Source organism: Mesoplodon mirus, assembly GCF_964341445.2.
Source record: "Mesoplodon mirus genome assembly, chromosome: 6".
NCBI classification, from domain to species: domain Eukaryota; kingdom Metazoa; phylum Chordata; class Mammalia; order Artiodactyla; family Ziphiidae; genus Mesoplodon; species Mesoplodon mirus.
The window spans coordinates 42,462,477-42,482,118 of record NC_138982.1 but is presented as its reverse complement, the minus strand read 5'-3'; the positions used below and the strand labels follow the sequence as shown (position 1 = coordinate 42,482,118).

General features: G+C 39.1%; 1 protein-coding gene across 7 annotated transcripts in view; it reads left to right on the top strand.

Moving 5' to 3' along the window:
* LPP (LIM domain containing preferred translocation partner in lipoma) overlaps positions 1 to 19,642 on the top strand; it is a 709,708-nt gene that overhangs the window by 430,647 nt on the left and 259,419 nt on the right. For all 7 annotated transcript variants that reach the window (XM_082624540.1, XM_082624542.1, XM_082624541.1 and 4 more), the window contains one exon: positions 2,584 to 3,276. In XM_082624540.1, the coding sequence (XP_082480666.1) occupies positions 2,584 to 3,276 (693 nt within the window). The remainder of the gene's footprint in view (positions 1 to 2,583; positions 3,277 to 19,642) is intronic.

Here is a 19,642-nt window from a genome sequence, read left to right as displayed (position 1 = left end):
TCAAGGAGCTGATTTATAAATGCATTGTGTACATAGGTCCACTTGGGTATAGAGAAGCCATTAGGGACAAAGTGATAATCTGGGGCTAGCAGAGTCAGAACTGTCATCTCCCTAGGTTCAAGAGGACCAAGGGGGAGAGCAGTGATTTAAATAGGAGGAGAGAGTGTGGTAGAAGAGAGATCCTAGAAAGGACCAGTGACCCTCCTTGGCTGACAGCTGGGAACTTCACAATCAGGTTCCCAGAAGACATGTGGCTCAAGAGTTTACTGGTGTCTCTCAACAGGGGCACTGTTGTCATCTTGGGTTTGACAATGATGTCATTTTGCCTTTTAACCATTCAGTGAAAATAGAATCCCCTAATCACTGTGACAGTAAAAAACATTGCCACACATTTCTAAACTCTCCCTGGTCACTAGGTGATTTCCTCTCCAGTTGAGAACCGCTATACAGAGAATTCCCTGGCAGTCCACTGGTTAGAACTCCATGCTTCCACTGAAGGGGGCGTAGGTTTGATCCCTTAGTTCCCGGATCCCTGGTCCGGGAACTAAGATCGGGCAAGCAGCACGGCACGGCCAAAAAAAAAAAAAAAAAAAAAGACAACTACTATATGTTAACCAAACATCCCTGAGATGTTTTGATCTTTATCTCTGGATCAACCTAGATCACCAGAAAGCTATTCCCAGAAAGCCATATGTCTAAATCAGTATACTTGTATGTTATGGTGGGGACAGGATAGCTGTACTATCTCCAGCCCCACATCCACACCCCAGGCAGGAAGGAGGAAAAGGGAAAAGTAGGAAGGGATCGTGCTGTGTCAGGAGAGCTCTAGCTTTTCCAGAAATGCTTCGCATACATCCCATTGGCCAGAACTGTGTCACATGGCAACTCCTACCTGCAAAGTAATCTAGGGAAGAGTGGGCACATTGCTGCCCCAAACAAAACTGAATTTTTTTGAGTAATGAAGAAGGGCAGTGGGTATGGGGAAGCAGTTAGCATCTGCCCCACATGTATGTATCTCTAATGGCTTGGTGTGGGCAAATGACACTAGAGTAATATAAAGTCTTGTGTCGTTTCTTCCTATACATACTAGAATTGACCTGGAAATTAATGAACAACCGAATTAGGGTGTGGTCATTCATTTCTTGTATCAACAAATCTAATCATAGTAAGCCAGAGCAAAATTAAGACATTCTGTCACTGGAATGTTTACAGATCCCTAATAGGCTAGTGCCTTAGGATGAATGTTTGGATCTTCAAACCTTCCCTAAGCCTTTACTTATCCCCAGCCTAACCAAGACCTCTCACAGTTCAGCAGAAAGTCTTTTAATCTTTGTGGCCTTAGGACATTTTTAGGGCATTCAGTAAGTATTTCCGAATTGAACAAATGAATGTGATAAAAAACAGAAAGATGTAAAGGGAGGAGGCTGCATTTGAGTTATCTTTGGTAAATCACTCTTTGACAGGAATCTTTGATCCTAAATTTAGTATTTCTTTGGTTGTACCAGCAGTATTTGTTTATTTCTCCCAACACCCCTCATTGCTTTTTTTTGTTCCCTCTGCTTAGTCCTTCAGCTCTCTTTCTCTAGTATTGCCTTTTAGCAGTATGGTGACCAAGTCTTCGGGTAGTTTGTTTGAGATCCCATTGTTCAATTTATCTGTTTTCTTTTGGTGCTGGTGCTTTTGATGTTTCTATTTGTATTAAAAAAAATCATTGCCAAATCCAATGTCATGAATCTTTTTCTTCTGTGTTTTTTTTTAAGGAGTTTTATAGTTATAGTTCTTACATTTAGAGCTAGAATTTTGGGTTACATTTTGTATATGGTGTAAAGTAAGGGTCCAACTTCATTCTTTTGCATGTGGATGTCCAGTATTCCCAGCACCATTTGTTGAAAAGACTATCCTTTCCCCATCAAATGGTCTTGGCACCCATGTCAAATCAAACCATGTATGCAAGGATGTATTTCTGGGCTCTCAATTCTATTCCATTGGTCTATGTCTGTCTTTATGCCAATGGAACACTGATTATTATAGCTTTGTAGTAAATTTTGAAGTTGCGTAGTGTGAGAGCTCCAATCTTCTTTTTCAAGATTGTTTTGGTTATTCAGAGTCTCTTGAGATTGCATATGGATTTTTCTATTTTTGCAGAAAAGTTCCATTGGGATTTTGACAGGGATTGCATTAAATCTGTACATTGCTCTGGGTAGTATTAACATTTTTGCAATATCAAGTCTTCCAATCCATGAACATGATATGTCTTTCCATTTAGTGGTATCTTCTTTAATTTATCAGCAACATTTTGTACTTTTCAGTGTATAAGACTTTCACCTCTTTGGTTAAGTTTATTCCTAAGTTTTTTCTTTCTTTTTCATGTTATTATAAGTGGAATTGGTACACAGAAGCGCAACTGATTTTTGTGTTGTCTGTGAACTCTTAGAAGGCAGGAACCATGCCTTGTTTATGTTTTGCCGAGTTAATACAAAAGTAATAATGGCATTTATTAATATTTGTCGGTTTATGTATTTTTATTTTTCATTAGCAATAATCTTTGTCTTTTTTTTTTTCCTTTTCTCTTTTCTGCTTTAGGGCTCTACTAGCTCAACAACAGCTTCTCCTCCAGTCTCCACCCCTGTCACAGGACATAAGAGAATGATCATACCAAACCAGCCCCCTCTGACGGCAACGAAAAAGTCTACATTGAAGCCACAGCCCGTACCCCAGGCTGGACCCATCCCCGTGGCTCCAATTGGAACGCTAAAACCCCAGCCTCAGCCCGTCCCAGCCTCCTACACTACGGCATCTACCCCTTCAAGGCCTACCTTCAATGTGCAGGTGAAGTCAGCCCAGCCCAGCTCTCATTACATGGCTGCCCCTTCACCAGGACAATTTTATGGCTCAGGGCCAGGGGCCCAGGGCTATAACACTCAACCAGTTCCTATCGCTGGGCAGGGTCCACCTCCTTCTACACGGGGAGGCATGGATTATGCGTATATTCCACCCCCAGGACTTCAGCCTGAGCCTGGGTATGGGTATGCCCCCAACCAAGGACGCTATTATGAACCCTATTGTGCAGCGGGGCCTGGCTATGGGGGCAAAAATGACTCTGATCCTGCCTATGGTCAACAAGGTCACCCAAATACCTGGAAGCGGGAACAAGGGTATACTCCTTCTGGCACCGGGAACCAGAACCCTGCTGGGATGTATCCAGTTGCTGGTCCCAAGAAGACCTATATCACAGATCCTGTTTCAGCCCCCTGTGCACCACCACTGCAACCAAAGGTAGGGAACTCATTAATATAGTGATGGGAATAAGGGGGTACCTGTCTTGGTCTGCCTTCCCCAGAAAGCAGAGCCTAAGGCAGAAGTATATATGCTACTTTTATTTCATTAGAAAGTACAATCTGAAGGAAGTGCATGAGCGAAGCAGGAAAATGGGGAGATCCTATTTGGGGATATGGGGGCATGTTACCAATATGGCTTCGTTTAGTATCAAGTACAACTAATTTTTCAATCTTGAAGGACCATCTTCCAAAAGACCATATGAACCATAGCAGCTCAGGACAATCTGTTTGGGGAGAGGAAGGGAAAATAATTTATCTTCCAGCTCCTTTCCTGTTGGTCAGAGCTTCCTTCTGTGGGTCATAGACTTCCTCACACTTAGATGTTGCATTTACTTGGTCACTAAATAGATCTGAAGTATCTGATTTCTCAGCAGGGACAGGGAATTCCCACATGTGGAGGTGAGAGGTGCTCAGGGCAACATGAGATGAGTTGATGACAGTCTGGGCTCATGTGAAGGCGGTCAGAACCCAAGCAAAGTTGGTACCATACTGACTGCTGGGGATGAACAAGTGGACAAGGGCGCAGGAGACAGGTGAGGCTAAGGAGATCTAAGGTAATGCAGATATCTTGTCTAGTTTTCTTTGGGAAGGGGCTGTAGGAGAATGGCAGTTGTTTATTACCCCTTGTTTATCTACATTAATGATCCTCCAAGAAGAATATTACTCTCCAACCATTAACCCTATTAGGCAACTTAAAAAAATTCTTTATGACAATTATCTTTTTTGTTGTTTGATTTAATTTCAAGCATGTATGTGTTTTAAGTCAACATGTTCAATTACTTCCTGTGAATAGGTAAGATATAATACTATACACACCTACTCACCTACAACTTGGATTTTTCATGTGTCCTAGAACCAATATGATGATGTTTCCTCCCACCGTGAAAAGAGGAACCAAGGAGAGTTACTTGGAAGGAGATAGATGGAGAAACCAATCTAGTTTCCAGCCATTGTGTTAGAACCGAGCACTCCCTTCCCCATAGTAAGAACTGTAAGAAATCAGAAATTGGAGAGCCCTTTATTATCAAGAAGTTCAGTGATAAATTGGGAGGATGTACTGGGTGGAAGTTTGGACTATACGTTTGTTTGTTTTTTAATCCTTTACACAGTTGAGTTTGTCAATTTCCAGGCATATCCATTCACATTTTCAACATTATAACAGAATTTAGTGAGGTACTTACTCTCTGGGTAGGGAGTTTACTAAATCACTATTCTCACATGAAAGCATCTGCTCTGTTAATGATGCAGATGGATTTTAGGTTCCTTAGAGGAAAGAGCCCTTCCCAGCAAGTGGGGCCTGTGGGTAGCTGGAGGCATCCATCAACCTTATGATTGCCCATTACATGAAAGTGGACCAAGCCATGATCATCTTCCAACATAAAGATTTCAAGTGAAAATGTTAAGTGTTTTTGAAACATTACTCTTGGAAGGACTTTCTTTCCAAAAATCTCTTTATGAAAAATGTTATTAAGGTTTTTTTGTTTTGTTTTGTTTTTAAAATAAATATTGCCCAAAATAGCCAAGCTGGACAACCTTGCCCTTTGTTAACATTGCAGTATATTTGCATTCGTCTGTCCTGACCCCAGAGCAATCGGTTCAGAAGAAAATGGGGTTATTCAACTTTACCTCACTTTGGTACAATTGCAACAAATTCCCCTACAGAAGATTAAAAATTTAGGTTGGGACAATGGCCATCAACATTTAAGTTCCAATAGGTATGCAGTTTTGCCCTGTCCAAAGCAGCCTGACTGTGATAGGATGGCTGAGTGATGTTCCTAAGAGCAGGAGATGGGCCCTGAGTTATTTAAGGATCCTATTACCCCACCTGGGGAAACAGACATGAGACAGAGCAAAAGTATGTCTAGGTGGAGAGAATGATCTGGTGAAGTACAAAGCCAATCTCTGAGTTTCCTGATTTCCCATCATGTTACTGGGCCCTCTGGAGCCAATCCAGTAGTGTAAACAAAAGGATCAGCACCCGCTGCAAGACCTGGTTCTAAGATGTTAGGTCCAGAAACATCACTAGTACTTGGTCTGTCTTCATCAACTTACTTGGGCTAACAGAATGAACTTTTACTAACCACTCTCCAGAAAGCATGAAACTTGATTTTCCTTCTTATTGGAGTAAAAGAATTATTCAGGATGATCTATTACCTTGTTAAGGATTCTGGACATCAGTGGATTTCATGTCATTTAAAAAAAATTATGAAATATTTGTTTTTCAACAGTGTCATGTGTTTTAACATCATATTGTGCATTTAAAAAATGAAAATCAAATCATGTACTTTTTGCTGTGATTATTAAGGAGAGTGGTTAGAGACTGATATTTAGCCATCTGTCTTTGTTTTGGGAAAGGGGAAAGAGGCTGATGAAGCTACAGATATCTGTCGTCTGTGTGTGTTGTGGGAGCATTGGTGGATGAAGGGGTGGGCTCTTTCTCAGTTGGTCTTTGAGCAGAACACTACTGTATTCAACTGCACCTGTGCACAGAGCACCTTATTGTCTCAAATATTAACTTTGCTTGGCTTAGCGATGTGACTCCTGGCTTGAGAAGTGAGCTCCTAATTCTAATCCCAGTTCCTCCCTTGATATTCTTCTTTGAGCTTGAGGAAAGCCTCTAGACCTCTTTATGTCATGCTCCCAGCCTCAGTAAAGTGGAATGTCGTCTTCACTAATTAATTAATGATTGCAAAAGGCTTGGAAATCTCCAAGGGCTGAATAATTGCCAAGTGAGGACTATTCAGCTTTTTCACTGGCTTTCATTTATTTCCAATTTTTTAGGCACTGATGGAAAGCATACCTCGGTGCCTTAAAACAATTACCTTTTGTTACATTGAGAAGTTCTTAGGAGTTTGGCATTTAACCCATTAAGGAAAAAGTTTTCAAACAATGAAAGAAATAAATCTCCTTTAGGTTTGAGATAAGCTGCTTTAATTTTTCCACGCCATGGTGTGATATAGAAGAAGAAGTAGAAGAAGGGAAGGAGCAAGTAGGAAATAAAAGGAAAAAAAAGAAAGGAAGAAAAGAATGAAGAAAGGAAGGAGACCAAATCAGAACCTACAAGCCTTGGGGGATCGTGATTATATTTGTGTTTCCATAATGTGCTGAGCACTGAATTTGCATGCTACAGTAGACCATAATGTGTTTCCTGGACCATGTGAGCTGAATTCCTTGAAAAATATTTTTATAAGCAAGTCTTTATAAGAGAGAAATGTTCTCTTCTCACTGGAAATCCTCTTAAAGACACAGTGGAATCTTTTCTCTTTGCCATTTTATAAAAGCTGATATCTGCTGGTTGTTGTGTTGTTCACAGAACTTTTGTCCTGTGTGTTATCTTCACATTCCCGTGAGGTAGGATGTGTATTTTCTCCAATATTCAGGTAAGGTGAGTCAGCTTGAAAGCCCCAGAGCCAGGACCTAGAGGCAGTCATCACTTTCAGGCCCACAGTGGCAGGTAGCTTTAGCTTCCTCTTCCTTGTCATAAACCTAATCTATGGCAGCCTCGGCTCTGTTGCAGAGACAGGTATTTCCTCTGCAGTATGTTAAGAGTGCTGGTGCTGTGCATCTCTGGAAAGCTGTGGAGACCCAACTAGTGGGGGGGTTAAGTTATATTCTAAAACCATCTATTAAAATTTCCTTGGAAAAATCCTTCAGGACAGTGAGAATTTGGAGATCAACCAATCACCTTTCAATAAATCCAACACCAAGTTTATCTTATCCAGAGTCAGAACAGATTACTACTGTTCATTTAGTGTTTGAATCTGGGGATATTTAATGCATCAGAGAGGAGAGTGAAGGTAGTTAACCACCAGGGTCAGTGTTGACGGATCCCCAAGTCCTGGGAATTGTTGAGATTAAGAAAATATTTGAGAATGTTGATATAGTAGCATTTCAGATATTCAAGTAATATCAAAATATTTAAATTTCATTTCATTGTGGTCTTTTCCACAGTGAAATGGAGGTTGTATATATTGGGTGCCCTGCAAGAATTGGTGGCATTTGGGAGAAAACTATCTTTATGGTAAACCCTAGGCTAAATATCTCTCAATTCCAGGATCAGAGAAACAAAAAAGAAGTGTTAGTTAGGGTAGGGAGAAGGATAGATGTGGATATAGGCCTCCAGTCAGGTGCTAATAATACCTAGGTCTGTATAAAGCTGAGGATGGAAGAGATTGCTTGAGGAGGACAGACTGTAATATTAGTAATTCCCCTTTGCACAGGGTTTTTCAGTTTCCACAATGCTTTGAGGACCTCACAAAAAACATAAGCGATAAGCACAGGTAGAGGATTTTTGTCTCTCTTTTACTGATAGGGGTTCAAAAGCTCAATAATGAGAGTCACTCACCTAAGGTCGTATGTCAAATTCATGGGTGAGCCACGATTCCAAATCAGGTTTTCAGAAGGTTTGTCCTTATGCTTTCCACCTGGTAAACTATGGATGTTGGTTTGGTGTTTGGATGGGGGGAGTGCCACATCAGCATTGGCAGCCACTGGGCGTGGCTCCGCTATGGCCCACATCACAGGCAGACATGTCAATAGGCTCAGGCAGTTGCGGTGCTGTGTCATGAGATCAACAGCTGCAGGGTAAGCGCCGTTAAATCCCTGCTGGGCACCCAGGCTCAGCACCTTGGGGCTATGTTTCCTCTTTCCCATCACTGTGTACAATTTATTCCAGTGTTTCTACGTTCACAGTATCTCAAATCAGTTTTCTTACTGAAACCCCCTTTGCTACTGTCCTGGTTCAGTTGTCCCCGTTTCTCACCTGAGCCATTGAAAATGGCCCTTTATTGGGTGTCCCCACCTCTAGTCACTCCACACCTGTTCATCCTACACATGCTATCAGATTAACCTTTCTACCCCACAGCTCTGCACTCGTCACTAATTGCCTTTTCTCAAAAACCTTCAGGAGTCCCCACCCAGTTATGGAATGAATTGAAACCCCAGCCTAGATTTCCAGTTTTATCTCCCCTTTTAAGCATCCCAGCTTCCAGCTGAGAAATTACATTCCTAGTTATTTATCATCTCTATAGCTTTCATCGTGGAGCTACTTCTTCCTTCCTCGAATGCCTTCCCAGACCTCCCCCCAAATAAATTAAATGTTTGCATATCCAACATGACCCATTAAAACCAAACTAGAGTGTTAATCTCTCTTGTGAAGCCTTCTCTTTCAAAAATTAAGTTGTACATTATTTTACCCTCTCTTATGTAAATTTTCACACACTTACTGTACTAGAATCATTCATGTACCTGTCCTTCACGAGCCTATGCCCTAGCATATATTAGACTCTGAGATTTGGGGGATAGAGATGGTATCTGAGCACTGTTTCAGCCAGAGTAACTAAGACAGTACATGATACATTCTTGTTTAATGAAGGTACTTGAAGAAACTTCCTACGTCCTAGTAAAATAAGGAGTAAGTCCTGCTTTAGAACTTAGCAGATTGTTGATCAAAATGCCAAAACCCAAACCTACACCACCAGATTAGCTTAGGTGACCTCAGTAACACACACATTGTCACATGAGCAACTCAGTATCCAAAGTAGCTAGATAGTTTCTCATGTTCACAATTGTGCTAATGTTTTACATTCCTTCTGGGATACATGTGTGTATGTGTATGCTGTTATGTACACAGTCTTTTTTACTTTTTGCATTTGCCAAATGTCCATAGAATTTGTTGATTCAGATTCTTTAATTACGTTTTTGAGGTTCAATTTATATACAGTAAAATGTGCCCATTTGAAATGCACAAGGCAGTGAATCTTTGGCAAATTTATGCACCTGGGTAACCACCATCAAAATCAAGATAGAGAACATTTCCACTACCCCACAGAGCTCCCTCGAGCCCTCTTGCAGTCAGCCCCCTTTACCCTCAGCCCCAGGCAAACTTTCTGCTTTCTAACACGGATTATTTTTACCCTTTCTAGAATTCCATATAAATAGAATCATATAGTATACACTCTCGCATCTAGGTTCCTTCTACTCACTATAATTTTTTTGAGCTTCATTTGTGTATGTATCCATTACATGGATATACTACATTTTGTTTATCCATTCACTTGTTTGGGGGCATTTTTTTCCCATTTTTGATTATTAATAAAGCTGCTATGAACATTCATGTACAAGTCTTTATATGAACATAGTTTTCATTTTTCTTGGATAAATACCTAGCAGAGGAATTGCTAGGTTGTGTGGTAAATATTTAACTTCATAAGAGACTGCTGAATTGTTTTCCTAAATGTACCATTTTACAATCTCACCAGCAATATATGAGAGGTCCAGTTGCTCCCTAATCCTGGCAGCACTTGGTATTGTCAACCTTCTTAATTTTAGCTATTTTCATGCTGTACAGATGTATCTGATTGTGGTTTATATTTACATTTTCCTTTTGATTAATAATGTGGAACACTTATTATTCACGCACTTATTAGCCATTTGTATGTCTTCTTTTGTGAAGTGTCATCAAATTTTTGGTTTATTTTTTAAATTGGATTGTTTCTTTTTTTTTTTTGGAAGAGTACATTATGTATTCTGCGTAAGAGTCCTTAGATATATGCATTCCCAGTCGGTGACTTGACTTTTCATTTTCTTAATGTTGTTTTCTAAGAGCAGAAGTATTTACTTTTGATGGAGGTCAATTTATCACTTTTATCTTCTATAGTTTATGCTTTCTGTTTCCTTAGATATTTTTGCCTCCTCATGGTCATAAAGGTTTTATTCTGTGCTTTCTTTTAGATGTTTTACAGGTAAATTCAAGGTTATAATTCACTTTGAGTTAATCTTTGTGTATTATGTGAGATAAGGGTCAAAAGTCATTTACCCCCATTGAGATACACAGTTTTTCCAACATGATTTATTGAAAAGACTCTTTTCTTCCATTGAAATACCTTGACACCTTTGACAAAAATCAATTGACCACAGATGTGTGGGTCCATCTGGACTCTATTCTTTTCCATTTATTTGTATATCTATCCTCAAGCCAGTGCCACACTATCTTGATCTCTGACTTTTATACAAGATTTTGAAATCTGACAATATAAGCTTTCCATCTTTCTTCTCTTTCAAAAGTGCTTTGATTATTCTAAGTCTTTACCATTTCCTTATACATTTTAGCATCAGCTTGTCAATTTCCACAAAACAGCTTGCTGTGATTTCAGTTGAGATTTTGTTGAATCTATAATTTGAAAAGAGCTGATATCGTAACAATATTGAGTCTTCCAACCCATGAACATGGTATATCTCTCATTCTATTTATGCTTTTAATTAATTTCTCTCAACAATGTATTGTAGTTTTACCCGTATTTTGTTAAATTATTTCATATTCTGGGTGCATTATAAATGGTATTTTTAAAAAATTCTTAATTTGCAGTCATTTTGTAGTGTATACAAATACCATTGATTTTTTAATATTGACCTTGCATCTTATGACCTCTTTAACAGTTTTACTAGCTTCTTAAGACTCCTTAGGCTTTTCTACCTGATCATTTCATCTACAAATAAATTCTTGATTCAACTGTTTATTTCCTTTATGGATAAGAGTCTATCCATCACCTTTCTGTTTGGAAGATTTGCTTCTTGATTGAAGAAGAGACAGTTTCCTACAAATTTGAAGGACGGAAATTGGAAAAAAAAATAAATAAATCTTTACTCTCCGTTCCTCTAGACTGGCCTGTTGAAACTGTCAGACATAGACATTATCTTCAGAATCAGTAGGTTATAATCCCTTAAAATTACAGATGAGAAACTGAGGCCTGAAGAGTTACAGTGACCTGAAGAGTTAGTTATACAACTCGTAAGTGGCACATTTGAGTAGAAAACTTAACACTTTTTTCTAAATCACAATTTCTCTCTACATTGGTTCAAGACCAATGAGATCGGAAGTATAAAGGACCTTTAAAAGGTATAATAACTATTGTTAAAAGGAGCTGATCTCCTGGCCTTATACCTCCACACTAATTCTGTAAGGCCTCTTAATAATAGAAAATGGAGGCCATTCTGGTGTTCCTCATTCAGGCTCACAGTTGTTCCAGTGAGACGACTGGTTCTTAGAGTCTTTATGATTTTGACTCAGTCTGTCATCTCTCCTTCCCCTGATTTTATTTTTTTAATTTATTTATTTTATTAGAGTTTTTTTAAAATAAATTTATTTAATTTTATTTATTTTATTGAGGTGAGCAGGGGCTACTCTTCGTTGCGGTGCGCAGGCTTCTCATTGATTGCAGTGGCTTCTCTTGTTGTGGAGCATGGGCTCTAGGCAAGTGGGCTTCAGTAGTTGTGGCACACAGGCTCAGTACTTGTGGCTCGCAGGCTTTAGAGCGCAGGCTCAGTACTTGTGGTGCACGGGCTTAGTTGCTCCGTGGCATGTGGGATCTTCCCAGACCAGGGCTCAAACCCATGTCCCCTGCATTGGCAGACAGATTCTTAACCACTGTGCCACCAGGGAAGCCCCTTCCCCTGATTTTAAAAGTTACCGTGAGGATGGATGTCTTAGTACACTAAGACATGTCTGTGAATATTATTTATTCATTTTACTTGTATAATGTTTTTCATAGATTTAGATGTTTGAAAGTATCCCAGGTCCCTAATCTCTTTGGAAAATTAAATAGTTTTAACAAACGACTCTAGCAATAAGTAATTTTTTTGTGTTTAAGAGCAAGAGAATGCACTTCATTTTGCAAGTGGACCCAGTGATATGTCCCTCTAGAAATCTCCTTTCCTTCTTGGCCAGCTGCAAACAACCATGCTGTCCTATTTCAGAGGAGAAACTATAGTTGTTCTCCTCCCCAGCAAACAAAGACACTCAACCACTATCAATGTATAATAATTAGTGGTGAATATAAAACCTTTGACAGATGTTACACACAGAATATTGGGAAGTATCCCAGAGTGAAAGTCATATAGTTAACTTTCCAAAATTGCCATTGTCCCAGAAATATTTACTTGTTATGTTAGGTCTTTGATTTTCTGGAATATGGAAAACCCAACTTTTGGATATACTCTTAGCAAATGGTACAGTGTTTGCTCTATTTCATCCTTAGAATTCAGTGACTGTTCTTCAGAAAAATACAATATGGTTTATTTCAGAAGTTTACTTAACTATAACATCTTAGTTTATGTAACAATAACATGTAGCATTTTTGTAACCCCTTACAAAATTTACCAAATACTTTCATATGTGGGGAAAACTCTGTAACATGTCCAGGGGCAGCTTGCCTAGTATCATACCAATACCCAATGTCAGAGGAAGGATAAGCTCTTAGGTCTTCTGACTGCCAACCCAATATGTTCTTTCCACTCTGTGACACTTGCCTTCATTCGTAGCTGTCTGTATTTACATGTGTTAGCTCACTGTACAGTTATCCAAACATCAAATATTCATTGGGCCAAACACTTTAGGGGTTAAAAGCTTAGAGTTGTATTTCTGGGACGTAACACACTTAACATTTGAAACCCAAGATTCAGTCAACATTATATCAAGAGTCCAGGAGTTGAAGCTATATACTAAATATAAGTTCCAGATAACAGGCCCCCTTTTATTCTGTCTTTATAAGTACTTGGTATATTTGTTGCTCAAACATAGACACCTTGTTTATTTTTTATGTACCTTTAGGTATTGTTGTGAAAAGGGATAAGAGAGTAGCGGTGTGCTTTGTATTCTTTATAGATCTATTAGCTAAGTGTATTTTTCACGGTTCATACTTGCAATCTTTAACATGAATTTAGATAGACTTACTATAAAGATGATACTTAAAATCTTTACCAGATGAAACCCCATTTTTTTTTAATAGCCCGTAATTTTATTTTTTTAAATTTATTTTTAGTTTTTTTTTGCGGTACGCAGGCCTCTCACTGTTGTGGCCTCTCCCGTTGCGGAGCACAGGCTCTGGACGCGCAGGCTCAGCGGCCATGGCTCATGGGCCCAGCCACTCCGCAGCATGTGGGATCCTCCTGGACTGGGACACGAACCTGTGTCTCCTGCATTGGCAGGCGGACTCTCAACCACTGCACCACCAGGGAAGCCGGAAACCCCATTTTTAATCCTGCTTTTCATCCCATCCAAAGGATGCAGAGTATTAAGCAGGCTCTCTATGAGACGGCTGAGGCTGATAATCACTGCAGGGGTGGGGAAATTGCTAGTGACCAGCAGAGAACCAGAGAAGAGTTAAGCAAGGCAGGTGGGGAACGTGGACCAAGGCCCTGCCAACTGCAATCCATGGGCCAATCTCACCTGCCCCCTGGTTTGGTAAATAATGTGTTATTTGAAATTCAGCCATGCTCACTTGCTTAAATATTATCTGTGGCTGCTTTCACACTACAACAGTAAAATTGAGAAGGTGCATCAGAAGCTGTAAGATCTTCCAAGCCCAAAACATTTACTGTATGTCCCTTCACAGAAGAAGTTTATCAACCCCTTACTGAAAATATGGAAATGACTTTGCAAAATTTAGGTTCTCATTAAAATTGCTTGAATATTTTTCAGCTATATTTTTCTTAGCCAGTATATACTACATCTTGAGCCGGAGGTTATTGGTGGGAATCTGGGGGCAGGGAAGAATTAAATATCAAAACTCCAAATTAACCTGCTACTTACAGAATAGATTCTGCATCCCTCCTGTTTTCCCAGCCTGGTCAACTACTCTTTAGCCTTCAAGAGCTATCTCTAATATTAAGTGCTTGGAGAAGCTTGACCATTCACCCAGTCCCCACATATTATTAGTTTGTCTTTCTTCTGAATTCTTCTCACAGCACTTTTTAAAATTCCTTTACTATAGCATGCGTCTTATTGGATATTTTAAATAGGTAATAACTTTATTGAGATATAATTCATACACAATAGAATTTACTCATTTTAAATGTACAATTCAATCGTTATTATTGTTATTATTATTTTAGTGTATGCATGGAGTTGTGCAACCATCATCAGTTTTCTCATCCCAGGAAAAAGCTCCTTACCCATTAACAGTCACTCGTTTCCCTCAAACCTTCCAGCCCTTGGTAACCACTAATCTACTTTCTTTATCTGTGGATTTTCCAAATCTGGACATTGGAATTATACAATATATGGTCTTTTACTGGATTCTTACCATAATATTTACAAGTTTCATCTGTGTTGTAGCTCATATGAGTACTTCATTCTTTTTTATTGCTGAATAATATTCCAGTGTGTGGACATTCTACACTATATTTATTTTTTCATCAGTTGATAGGTGCTTGAGTTTTTTCCACTTTGGCTATTATGAATGATGTTATCAATATTTGAGTACAAGCTTTTGTATGGACATTGCTTTCAGTTCTCTTGGGTATATACCTAGCAGTGAACTTGCTGGGTTATGTGGTAACTTTTTGTTTAACCTTTTGAAGAACTGTTGGACCGCTTTCCAAAGGAGCTATACCATCTTACATTTCCACCAGCAGTGTATGGGCATTTCAGTTCCTCCACATCCCCACATCCCATTTGATTTTAATCATGTTACGTGTCTGCCTCCCCAGGTAGACATCTATGTTCTTCAAGGGTGTGAATCATGTCTAATTCAGTTGTGTTTCTTGTACACCTAACATAGTATCTTGCATATGTCAGGCACTCATGAATGAAAGAATCAATCAAAGTGAAATGATGGACATGGACCCACATACAGTTCTTATTACCGAGGGTTCTTTGTGTTTTTTTTAATAGCTGCGCTTTTATAGGTGTTTAATTTTTTTTTTTTTTATTCTAGCTGTGTTCCTGGTCTCTCCTGGTCTTTAGCTCCTAGCTTGTATTACCAGTAGATTAATCGTCTTTCAGATGGAGTCTATTTTAGTCCTTGTTAATTTCCCAGCCTACATCATTGTGGTTTTTCCCTCCTTTGTTGTGGTCAGTTTAAATTGCTCTTGTCTCTGTCCCATACACCTCATGTTATGGGTAAACCTAAAGAAGCTTTTTTCATCACTGAGGGAAATAGGACCTTCTGATCTCACCTTCTCCCACATGGCATTGTTGCTCTCTTCAGAAGTGATTCTGCTCTTCCAGGAGCTCAGGCCTGAAACCTGAAGTCATGCTTGATTCCTCTTTTCTCTCACACGGCAAAACGCGTTCATCTCCACCTTTAAAGTGTGTCTAAAACCCCACCCTGTCTCAGCGCCTCCACTGCCTGCACCTGTCCAAGCCCCAGCACGTCTTGCCTGGGTCATTTAACCCCCTCCTATTGCTCTGCTCTACTCACCTTTGTTCCACTTTGCCCTGTTCTCAACCCAGAGGGATCCTGTTTGTCACATTCGTTCACTGTCCTGCTCAAAACTCTCCAACAGCTTCCCATCTCAGCCAAGGGAAAAAAAAAAAAAAAAGCCGGAACTGTGCTTACAAGGCCCCACTGTTTCCACCCATTAATAGGCTGACTTCATCTAGCTCCGCCCCCCCCCTCCCTCTGCTCCAGCCACACTCCTGTTTCAGGGCCTGTGTTTTGCTGAGCCCTTTTCCCCTGGTATCCACGTGGCCTATTCTCACACCTCCTGTGGGACCTCACTCAAAGGTTACTTTGCTGGAGAAGTCTTCCCTGACCACCCTAAACTCCCTCCACTGCCCCAAAAGTGTCCCTATCTACCTTCATTTTATTCCCCTGTAATGTTTTTTGTTTTTTTCTTTTTTTTTTTTGTTACATTATGATTTCACTGCACATTCCTGCTCTTAGAGAACAGAGACCACGTATTTTTATCGTTTGTACCAGGCACATAGATAAGTGCTTAAAAACATAACAATTTTAAAAGCTAGTGCAGGCCATGCAGTCCGTATATAGTGACTGTTTGCTCTGAGCTATCTGGAGCCTCCACAGTGTGCTTGGTTTGATTTCTTTTCTTTATTTTTTCTTATTAGTCATCCATTTTATACACATCAGTGTATACATGTCAATCCCGATCTCCCAATTTCCCCTGTAATGTTTATTTCCATCTAACATACTGTGTATCTTAATCATTTGTTTTTTTGTGTCTCTCCCTCTAGAATGTATCCCGAGAGCAGAGTTTTGTTTGTTTGTTTTTCTGTTTAGTTAACTGCTATATGGAGAACACCGTCTGACAAGTAGCAAGTCCTCAGAAAAAAATGAATGAACAAATGCTGGGCACAGGATCATTCCCTCCATTATTTTTTTATCCAGATAAGTCTGCAGTGATGTGACAGTGACTTTCATTATATGAAAAGGGTGCAAAGCCCTCAGGTCTTCCAATATATGCCACCCATTTATGTGTGATTTCCCCAAACTGCGTGTTCCCCATCCCACCTGCCTTCTACTACCTGAGCTCCCCAGCCCTCCCTTTGACACCATGGTAATGTTGACATGGTAGATAGACCCTGGTATTTGATATCAAATCTGAGGTTGGAGTCCAAACTACAAAGAAAGTCCTGCGTGATGACAGATGGGCAAGTACTCTTTGATTATAAAATACCGCAGCTATTTGAAAGGTTATTATTATAATTTGAAGGACTTAGGATAAAGGAGGGGAACCAAAAATCTTAAGTGATAGATGGGGCTGTTAAATATTTTAAAGCTATATCAGGTACTGTGCTAAGCACTTTCTGTGGATTAGCTCATGCAACCTTCTCAGTAACACTTTCAGGTAGACAGTGTTATTATTTTCACTTTGCAGATAAAAACTGAGTCTTGGAGAGATTAAGTAGTTTACTGAATCCAGAAACTCTTTCTTTTATAAATTTTCATGAATATAAACAAAGTTAAGAGTTAAAGCAAATTAGGTCAATTTTTTTGGAAGCCAACACATGGCTTATTTGTACGTTCATTAAAAAATTACTCAATGTCTACTTTTGGTGCTGGGTTAGAGTCAGAGGGTAATATTTCATTCCTCTTCAAGGTTATATTCTAGTAGTGTTTTCAGAAGAGAGGCAGTAGACATAATTTTAGGCAGTGATACTTTCTGTGGATAAAATAAAAGATTTTAATAATGAGATAGAGAGTGGCTGGTTTAGATAGCCAACTCAGGAAAGTCGTTGAAGAAATGACCTTTGAGCCAAAACCTGAATAATGCACAGAGGCCAGCCGTTCTAAGATCTGGGTGAAGAATATTACAAGCAGAGGACAGCAAGGATGAGTCCTCTCAGCTTGGCATTTACAGGAATAGAAAGAAAGCCAGGGAGGCTAGAACTTAGTTGTTGGAAGAGAATGAATAAAATGAGGTGATAAAGGTGAGCAGGGTCCAGATCTTATGGACTGTAGTAAGGAGTTTGTCCTTATTCTAAATGAAATGGAAATCCACTGGAGCGTTTTAGCAAGGGACTGATAGGGCCTGGTTTTGTTTTAAGATAATCCCAGCCACTGTGTAAGATCAAAGTGGTTGTAGGAAGATTTGTTGGGTTCTGATGCTTCTGTGGTTTCCCTTAAAACTATTGAAAAGATGGGCTTATGAACTTTCTTATTTGCAAATAGAAAAGTTTTTATATTAAGAAACTGCAAAGGTATGGGCCACTTTGTGAGTACAGAGTTTATATCTGCAGACTCCTATAGTTCTGTACTTAAACAGACTCACAGTCTCTGGCTCTAGGGACAGTGGAGGAGGGTGGTTGTTGAATGAGAAGTGGAAATAGCAAATACACACCACTTGTTCTCTCACAAGTGGCAGGGCAAGTTTTCCCAAGATAGGTAGTAATGGAAGCCATGATGGTTCAAGACGTTTAGGAGATGAACTAGAGTTGACTGTTTTTCAAAATCTTCTGGTTTTAATTACTTCACCAAAAAAGATATAGTATGACACTACTATATATATATTTTTTAAATGGCACTTGAGCAGTTAAAAACTGAATACTCAGTTAAAGACAGCATGGACATGAGTGAGGGATGAGAGTTTTATCTTCTTCTATTTCTATGACAGGCTCACTAGGATAACAGGGACCTTCTTCCTCATCCAGTCTCCACCCCTGGTGGCAGTATAACCAATAAAAGGCAGATGATGATGACATTGCATTCTTCAAGACTTTCTGTTCACACCACATGTCATTCACCTTGACATGTGCTTCTCATCAGCTCGATATTTTGTCTCACCCTCCTCTTTCAAGTTATCTTTTCAGGTTATCCCTTTGCCTTGAAACGACTACTACCGCAATACTTTGCAGTCTTTATAACGATTCTTTGTATAAATGGCCTAAAGTGTTTATCAATAGGGGACCGCTTTCCCAGCACCTGCAATTTGGGGATATCTTAAGGTCTTTCTGTGCAGCTCAAGAGCTGCTTACAAAGTACCAATGTTAGTATATTGCTGCATAGACCTATTTTTCTTAAATTTTTACTTTCAACAAATAACATATACCATTTTTCTAGATGCCAAAATATAAGCAAAAAGTCAACTAAAATTTAGTTCATCCTCAAAGAGCTTGAGATATGTATTATTGGTGACACTGGTCTCTGACCATTCTTACCTTCTTATTGATCAGTGTGAAGTACAAAAAAAAAAAAAAATAGAGCTAGCATTCCCACTTGCTTAGAGAGTAGAGCATTTCCCCCCACGATCAGTTACTTATGGACAAATAGTTCACACAAAACAGGTATTGTAAATGCTAAAAGAAAGGGCCTGAGAGAGTTCTAGTGACCTTCAGAAGAGGTAGTGATCTTCAGTTTTGCAAGGGTTCATGTAGGATGTGACCTCTATTAGTTTTGAATCAGTGGGATTCAAAGTGAGGGGTGGGAAAGTAGCCAAGATTAGATTGTTTTATTTATTTTTATTTATTTTTTTTCATAAAACATTTTTTTATTAGATTGTTTTATTATCTAGAGCCTCTAATGGCTGAGAAATCAAAAGATCTTCCTTAACTTAGATTTATTTCAATATTAATTGACTGCCATTCTGATTCTCCATTTTTCTTGACATTTACCTTCTAAAAATAAGATAAGTGTAAAGGGCTGGCTCACCACTTACATCTTTACATGTTATAACTGCAAGACAAGCTTGCGCTGTATAGATAGCACAGGCAACAATACTCAATATCTTCTAATAACCTATCATGGAAGAGAATGTAAAAGTAAACATATATATTTTATATATATGTATCAATATAACTGAATCACTTGGTTGTACACCTAAAACTAACACAATGTTGTAAATCAACTATATTTCAATAAAAATTTTTTAGAAATTATAATGAACAACAACAAAAAAATACAAGCATGCCTAGTGAAGACCGTAACATAGCTTTTTGTTACTTACCAAAGTTAGTGGGTAAGTAATACCTAATAAATGATGAATATTAACAATAGTGATTTTTAACTAGTGGGAACTCATGTCCCCTCAGCAAGCACATTCTAATCACTTGAGAAACTTTATGCTTG